General features: G+C 32.8%; 1 protein-coding gene across 1 annotated transcript; it reads left to right on the top strand.

Annotated features, from left to right (window-relative positions):
* Positions 1 to 3,610: 3,610 nt before the first annotated feature.
* On the top strand, positions 3,611 to 8,532 carry Mcm6 (minichromosome maintenance 6). Its single transcript, XM_076777745.1, has 11 exons — positions 3,611 to 3,972; positions 4,100 to 4,243; positions 5,316 to 5,580; positions 5,650 to 5,852; positions 5,927 to 6,125; positions 6,462 to 6,992; positions 7,066 to 7,371; positions 7,442 to 7,772; positions 7,855 to 7,974; positions 8,062 to 8,201; positions 8,263 to 8,532. Exons 1-11 carry the CDS (start codon positions 3,881 to 3,883, stop codon positions 8,377 to 8,379), a joined length of 2,448 nt encoding a protein of 815 aa, XP_076633860.1. The 5' UTR covers positions 3,611 to 3,880; the 3' UTR covers positions 8,380 to 8,532.
* The last annotated feature ends 335 nt before the right edge of the window (positions 8,533 to 8,867 follow it).

The following is an 8,867-nucleotide window of genomic DNA, read 5'->3' as shown; positions in this document are numbered from 1 at the left end:
GAGAATTTGATATAGCAGATTTATTTTTGGGCGTAGGGAGCTTCGACACAATTCCCATTTCTTTCAAATATTTATCAATTGTTGATGTTGGTATGTTTAAAGTTTCGAAAAACCCTTAAATAAGCAGGAGTCGACTTGCAATTTGATATAATATTTCTGAAAAACTGTTTTACGAGTATTGGACGAGAACAAATCAGCCCCTTATGACTTTTAATCGTGATCCTAATTTTTACTGAATAAATTATAGACTGAAGTATCCAATTAAACATATTTTCATGTTTGATGGAACATATTGAGGCTGACGTATTTAACAAATAAATTGTATTGTTGCATTTATATTATATTTAAATTTCTTACACAACAAATATATCAATTATTGGAAAATTATCGCTTAAAACTCGAAAGAATTGATTTTCCAACAAGATAGAATTCCATTAGAATTTGGTACAATTGTCAGGGATTTTTTGAATAACCAATATGGCTGCTAAATTGATCATAATGGTAAACTATTAGCTTAGTATTGTTATCCCTAGACTTGACAATAGATTATTATATACTTAAGTATTCATGTTAACCAAAGACTTACTTTTTTACCAAAGAATACTTTTATTTCCCTGTTAATTTTGTATTTAAAATAATTATTGACTCCCTTGTTAATCTGTTTAAAGTAAATGAATCTTCTACGTCAATTTGTTCGAAAACGGAGCTTCACGTAAAACGAATATCACTGTAAATTTTCACCTAATTTTTTTCACATTGATTTACCCCTTCAGGCTGTACCATTAATTCGGAAACACGCTGTATAACAAAAACAACGAGACCTAGGGGAGCTCTGTACGATCAATAGGGCTGGAGATATGAACTTGTGAAACACTATAAAAAGTCGTTATTTTTATAGATATCTATTTCTCACTCTATAAGAGACGTTTCTTACTCAAAAATATAATTTGAAATACTTTTACACAGGAAATATTAAAATTTCTTATCGAAAGAAAAATATTCTATTTAAGTACTAAATTTATGTAAGTAAATCTCTTTAGTGGGAAACGAATTATATTCTTAAATAATTTCTAATATAACATTTTGTCACATAATAGATATAAAGTAGTATTAAATATACAACAAATATATATTAAGTTTCTTTTCTATTATTTATCTCGATTTGGTTCTATTAACGCGTTAACTGTCGTGAAGATCACTGACAAATTTTTGAATAATATCAGTGACATTAGATATACTAGAAAATAATAACTCCATTGGACCATCGAATATTTCTATTTGTTGCGCTATAATTTGAGAAAATGCCGAAGATATCTCTAAACAGGGGAAATTGCTATAGCAGTCACTATTCTGGTTCCATAGTAATCAAATTATGGCTTTTCTAGACTCACTGTAGCTGTCGCGAAAGAATTAATATGCAATTTTCAAATATTTAATATTTAACATATGTATAATACTATTACGTGAAATAATGACTATCTAAAAAAATACCTTTTTGAGAAAACAGGTTCATTACAAATTAGTTATTTCTTTTTTCGTACAAATATTTTTTTTCATTATTTAGTAATGAAAAAAAAGATCTACATGAAATTTTTTCGAAGTACCAAATATTGTTTAATTTGTCATACTATTAGTTAATAATCCAAAGTATAAGGAATCATAAAAATCAACGAGAAGACCTAAGTACAAAATTGTTCAATCACAGTTTTACGTCGATTTTTTTCATTCAAATGATTTAAAAAAAAACAAGAATTTATTGAGTCCTTTCATGGGAATAATTCAAAATATTTGTTATACTAAAAGCCGTACTTTTGTGATTATTTAATGAGATAAAATCAATTTTACACACGCTAATTTTGTATGAAAATGATTTCTAAATATATCTATAATAATATTCAAAAAGAAAATTGTGTTTTAACTGTGAGACTTATTCCGGACTTATTAAATTCACTGTCAATAATTGAATAGTTTCCTAGAAAAATGGCGTAAGTTGCAAACGTTTGAACCTCATTTTATTGTGGAATTGTGGTCATTATATTTATAATTAATAAATCACTTTTTCTTTAGTGGATTATTATGTACTTCTTAAGATGAAAAAAGGACGAACATTAATCGTTTCTCCGCCATCTTCTATTTACTATTTAATTTCACATGCAATTTGTTCTTCAATAATATAACATATTGTGCAATAATATATCAAGACATTAATACAAATTCAAAACTTTATTATTTTATGAATAATTATCGATTATAACACTTTATTTTTAACAACATTACATAGCTAATTACCTAGGAAAAATAACTTAAAAATATTTAGAAAAATATGAAGTAGATGCGACACCAAGAGGAGTGTTTATTTCCCCTGCTATCTTGTTTTAAACATATCCTACCAGGTGGCGCTGCTACCCCTTGCCAACCTTTGAATACTATTTCCTGGACCTCAAACTCCCTAGACAATCGTTGTAATATTGTCTGTGCTTATATTAAGAATATTTCTGCCATCGCAACTGACATTCTGAGTCGTAACACGTCGTAAGAAAATATTACTGTCATACATTATTGTATAGTAAATTAGACATATCATAGACGAGGTATACGTGTAGACCTTACACCTTATGGACTTTCGTGGCCCAATCTGACTGCCATACCGACCTGAAAATTCGGAGGTGATTTTAGCGTCCTCTTCTCATGGATGGTGGTCAGTTGAGAAGCTATTCACTGAATTAGTATTGTTGGGCAGCAGCTTCCTTCAGTTCGATGTTCCCAATTATCATAGGCGAGGGGGGCGTCCTTTCTTCAAGTTGTCTTTTAGATAATACGAGGCTGCATCATATCACAATTAAATAACGATTAAACTCGAAATCTACTGTCAGAAAGTGTAATTTAGGGAAATGTAATGATAATTGACGATATCGAAGAAAAGGCGCGAAACCGATTCAACTATTTTCACGATGTCAATTAAATTTTTAATCAAAGTGTATTAATATTAAATAAAGTCACCGATGGAGAGTGACGGAGAGTAATAGTAGAGATTAGAAGTGTTTAAATAAAGTTAAACAATTAAGAAAAATTATTTTCGGTTGTGGGGGTCAATTACAATCATTTCTAGTGAATAAACACACCACCAAAATCCTACGCACTTTGGAGAAAAAAATTCCAGTAGGTATTGAAATTTTCGGGGAAATTAAAAAATTTAAATTAATCGATTGATGAGCCGATTCTTGAACGTACAGCTTCCATTCCGTTAAAAAATAATAAAATTTCTGCAATTTAATATTCTGTCTCACTTTCTCTCGTGTTCATTTCTAAACCTGATGGTAACATTGCGAGTGACACGAAAATGATAATGGGGCTCTAGATCCCCAGAAAAATGGGCCAAAAAATACATTGGGTAGAAGGTCTACTCGTATACCTCGTTTGTAGTTATAATTTTGTAAAGTTATCGTTTTTTAAACGAGCAGATTACTGTAAAACCACTGATATTTTATTACATTGGTATATCAGTTCATGTGACACAAAGTTCCATTGAACGGTAGCTCTACTCTGTACCTAGTTTATGGTGTAATAGGTATACATGGGTCGAAAAATAAAAATGTCTAGACAGTTAAAATCAAAATCGTATACGGTTGATGCAAATTGGATGTCAGCTGTTTCGAGAGCGAGAAAAAAACGTTCACATTTGCCTTTTTTCTTGAATCTCCAAAGTATCACAGGTCACAGGTCATGTACACTTGTTTGTACATTAGTGTGTGTGAGTGGTGGGGCAGTTTCATTTGGGCGCCAATGTGTCGTCTAGTAACATTATTTCCGGTAGACGCTTCGCAGTTGAATTAAATGTAAAGTTTGTGTGTATAAATTGTATTTTGTTAATAATCGAAAAATGGATATTGGGGATGTTCAAAGTTCCAGTAAACGTGTTCTGGATGAAGTTGGACTCAAATGCCAGAAATTATTTCAAGATTTCCTCGAAGAGTAAGTTCTTACGTTTTGTAAAGAATAATTTATCTAACCGTGGACACACGGTACGCAATTATGTGTAATTTTATAGAAACGTGTTTTCACAGCTTTTCATATATGTATAAATTTATCGTTTAATTAGGTTTAAAGAAGATGGAGTCGTAAAGTATCTGGAGCCAGCAAAGGAACTCATAAGCCCAGAACATTACACCTTAGAAGTAACTTTTGACGATGTAGACGAATATAATCAAGTACTATCCACAACTATAGTCGAAGAATATTACAGGTACGAACTTTACGTTAATAATGTAATTAAACTTCATACTGTGCTTCAGAATAGATCATAAGTATTTATTATTAGGTTAGCTGGTAAGTATTATCAAATTTTTGTAGCTTTTTTTCTATGAAAAGCACTGCTCTTAGCTTATAAAAAAAAATATATTCTAAAAGCTGACATTTCAATGCATAGTGCAAAAAATAAATAGTTATGTTTGGTAACCTTGTTTTTAAATGGACCGTGTTTTGATGAAAATGAGTAAGGAGAAGATGTATTTACAAGCAATTATTGTTTTTTATTTCCGTAACACGGAAAATGCAATATAAATAATAGAAAAGATTTTTTTACCATAGTGCTGTAAATAAACGCTATTCAAAAATAGTTTAGAATGCTTCTTCTTCGAGATTTTAGTATGGTTGATGTTAATCACTCTAGTAGGCTTACATAGATCAATAGAGACTAATGATTCTCTGTAATTAACAATAATCCACATTTTGCAACAGTGGAGATTGCTGTGAAATTGATAATATCGAGTTATGGACTTGGAAATTGTTTCTTCTGTATTTCTATGACTTTCCCTTTCTTCTTTTCCATTGTAAATATGACTAAGAGCTATAATTGGGCCACCAAGCAACACACATAGTCTTGTTATTCCTCTTCGCAACATCCTTAGTATGGTTTCTAAATAAAATCTTGTTCAAAATGCTATTATTATGGTTCATTCTTGAACTGATTTGAATTATTTTATGGGTGAAGCTTAATTGTTTATAATAATGTAGAACAAGAAAGACATTGCGATAAGCCAAGGGCAAATCAATACTATGCCCAAGGTGACTTTACACCCTGAGAAGGTCATGTTATATTCACAAGATTGGACGGGAATACTGTATTATGAACTTCTGCAATCTAATTAGATCATTGATTCTATCAAGTATCGTTCCAAATTGGAGCAACTATCTAACTATTCGACTATCCAACTATCTAAAAAGGCAAATATCCAGAAGCAGGCAGGAAAGGAATAATCTTCCACTAAAACGCGTATCTCTGCAAAATCGTGTAATTATATAATTTTGTTTGATAGGGTATACCCATATTTGTGCCAAGCATTGTCCAATTTTGTCAAAGATGTAACTGACTTAAGAAAAGATAAAGAATGTTACGTTAGTTTCGTAGAAGTTCCGACAAGGCAAAAGCTAAGGGAACTAAATTCAGCAAAATTAGGTACCCTGATACGAATATCGGGCCAAGTAATACGAACGCATCCGGTCCATCCGGAATTAGTTCTCGGAACGTTCATTTGCATAGATTGCAACGGTGTAATTAAAAATGTGGAGCAACAATTTAAAGTACGGTATAAATATTTTATAAATACGAACGCGTTAGCACGTGACTACAATACGAACGATGCATTTTAGTTCACAAATCCGACAATTTGTCATAATCCGGTGTGTAATAATAGACGTCGTTTCATGCTGGACGTGGATAACTCAGTTTTCGTGGATTTTCAAAAGATTAGAGTGCAGGAAACACAAGCAGAGCTTCCTAAGGGATGCATTCCCCGGTCGCTCGAAGTTATTTTACGATCAGAAGCTGTAGAAACAGTACAGGCTGGAGATAGGTATTACAATGAAAATAACTTCACGTTGTCGTTGATTTCCAAGAAACTTGGATAAATTATTTTGCATATTGTAGATACGATTTTACGGGAACTCTTATAGTTATACCAGATGTTGGAGTTATGTCTATTCCTGGTGTAAAGCTCAATAAATCGAGACGACAAAAGTCTGCGGATCAAGGAGAAGGTCTAACAGGCCTGAAATCATTAGGAACCAGAGAACTCACGTACAAAACTGCGTTCCTAGCCTGTAGCGTCACGCCAACAAGCTTTAGAGTAAAAACGATTAAGATTACGAATTAAATATTTTTTAATGAACGAATAAAAATGTTGGATTCGTTCGTAAACTTCTCTTTAAAAGCTAGTTTACGAATCTAAAATTTTTATTTGCCATTTCGCGAATAAAATTTGCTCAATTCTGGACCCACGTACGTCTTAAGTAGAAGTTGAAGCCTATCACCTTAATATTGGGACTCGTTCATAATCTTTAAAAGCTAGTTTACGAATCTGAAATTTTTATTTGCTCAATTCTGAGTACACGTGCATACGTCTTAAGTACAAGTTGAAGTCACCTTAATATCGGGGCTCGATCTTAATACTTAGCTCTTATAGTTCGGTGGGACAGAAACAAACATGGAGGAGATATCTCAAGAAATGATGAAAAAACGAATGACAGAGGCGGAATGGAATCGCATATACGAAATGAGTCGTGATAAGAATCTGTACCAAAACCTCGTTAATAGTTTGTTTTCGTCGATACATGGCAACGATGAAGTTAAAAAGGGAATCACTTTGATGCTCTTCGGAGGGGTTGGAAAGACAACGTTAGAAGGCACTTCGTTGCGTGGCGACATAAATTGTTGCATAGTTGGGGACCCTAGCACAGCAAAGTCTCAATTTCTAAAGAGCGTCGCTGAAATCACTCCAAGAGCAATTTACACTTCCGGGAAAGCGTCTTCCGCGGCTGGGTTAACAGCGGCCGTAGTTAGAGACGAGGAATCGCCTGATTTTGTGATCGAAGCCGGTGCTTTGATGCTTGCCGATCAGGGTATTTGTTGTATCGACGAATTCGATAAAATGGAGATCAGAGATCAAGTCGCTATACACGAGGCCATGGAGCAGCAAACAATTTCATTGGCCAAGGTCTCTGAATAGAAAATGGCTTTTACAATAGTTTTGTATTATGTATATTATTAATAAAGGCATCCATTCGTAGGCTGGTGTAAGAGCAACTTTGAATGCTCGAACATCGATATTAGCAGCGGCAAATCCCATTGGCGGGCGTTACGACAGGAAAAAGTCTTTGCAACAAAATGTTCAGTTAACGGCACCCATTATGTCCAGATTCGATTTGTTTTTTATTATAGTCGATGAATGTAACGAAATTGTCGATAACGCGATCGCTAAACGAATCGTTGATCTACACTGTGATAATTGGCAAGATTTCGAGGCTGTGTACTCGCAATCTGAAATCGTTAGATACATCAATTTTGCCAAACATTTTAAGCCTATATTAAGCCAGGTATTACATACTTTCGAACGAAAATTGATTATCGGTCAAAACGACTACATTCGTCTCTAAAACTTTGTAGGAAGCTGCAGATTATTTAGTCGATAGTTATACGTCTCTTAGGCAAAGAACTGGTAGCAGTTCTGGAAAGTGGAGAGTCACTGTTCGACAGTTAGAAAGTCTTATCAGATTGTCAGAAGCAAAAGCTAAATTGGAGTGTTTAGATGAAGTTTCCGTGAAACACGTGAAAGAAGCAAAACGTTTATTAAGTAAAAGTATCGTGACTGTGGAACAGCCAGATATAGATTTAGAAGAACCCGAAGATTTAAATGCGGACGTCAATATAGATGATGCTCCGCCGCTTATGGCTGCTCTTAATGCGTTGGACGATGATAGGACAACCGACACGCCTCGTAAAAATTTTAATTTAATATTTTTGTTAAAATTTTTATGCAAAATGGGGTTTCTAATTTGTTCCCCCATGTTCCGGTGTAGGAACTGAAAGCACGGATAAAAAGAAGTTAACAATGTCCTTTGAAGAGTACAAAAGTTTATCTAATATGTTGGTATTATATATGAGGAACGAAGAAACTCGCGCTGAAACCTCTCCTTCAGGTATAGTAGTTAGCATAATGTAAAGCAGAAGTGGGTAAGTAAATATTTTCGTGGAATTAAAGAAATGAAGAAGAACTTTTTATGCAGATGATACTAAAGGCGGACTAAGGAAGTCGGAACTAGTAGCCTGGTATCTTGATCAAATACAAGATCAAATAGATTCAGAGGAAGAACTATTGGAAAGGAAAAATTTTATCGAAAAAATTATCGACAGATTGACGTATCATGTATGTACTAAATTGTTTGAATTATATTTTATTTGTAATTAATATAATTTTTTTTTTGTAGGATCAAATTATCATTCCTCTTACAACGGCTGAACTTAAACGAAAGGGTAAGCAGGACGAAGAAGAAGAAGATGATCCGTTGCTCGTTGTACACCCTAATTACATTATCGACGTCTAAGTTGCAACAAAAATTTGTAAACAAAAATGAACCAAACCAGTGCCTTACAATAAATTATTTTTATTTTTAATTTAATTTTAACTTAGTTAACGTTTTTATATCTTTGTATACTAGAGGGTTTTTCCTGTAAATAAATAAATAATGAAGTTTTTTACTGATGCCCAAAAATTTATTTCACAGCAACATTTGTTCCTGCATCAATAAATTGTAAGTATCGATACAATCGATAGAAGCGCTAGTCGAATTTTCAACATGTACGATTTTCAGTTACTGGTGATTTAAATGTTTAATTTATCGCTTATAAATGAGGTTTTTAATTTATACTCATTACGTATTAAATAAAGATATACTGATGTATATATTTTCAAATTATCTTCATTCTGAGTGCACAGTATCAATATTTTTTAAGCAGAAATTTAGTGCACTAAAATATTTGGAATATTGATTAACAATCCCGTTTTTTCAGCATTTTATTCTCCTTTAGAAAA

Source organism: Colletes latitarsis, chromosome 11 (genome assembly GCF_051014445.1).
Source record: "Colletes latitarsis isolate SP2378_abdomen chromosome 11, iyColLati1, whole genome shotgun sequence".
Lineage (NCBI taxonomy): Eukaryota > Metazoa > Arthropoda > Insecta > Hymenoptera > Colletidae > Colletes > Colletes latitarsis.
This window is presented reverse-complemented; position numbering and strand designations above follow the sequence as displayed.

Excerpts from the sequence above, each read along its gene's own strand:
- Mcm6 (XM_076777745.1), top strand. The coding sequence starts at position 3,881 with ATGGATATTGGGGATGTTCAAAGTTCCAGTAAACGTGTTCTGGATGAA. Across the intron at positions 4,244-5,315 it reads ATAGTCGAAGAATATTACAG|GGTATACCCATATTTGTGCC; the intron begins GTACGAACTTTA and ends TTTGTTTGATAG. Across the intron at positions 5,581-5,649 it reads ATGTGGAGCAACAATTTAAA|TTCACAAATCCGACAATTTG; the intron begins GTACGGTATAAA and ends GATGCATTTTAG.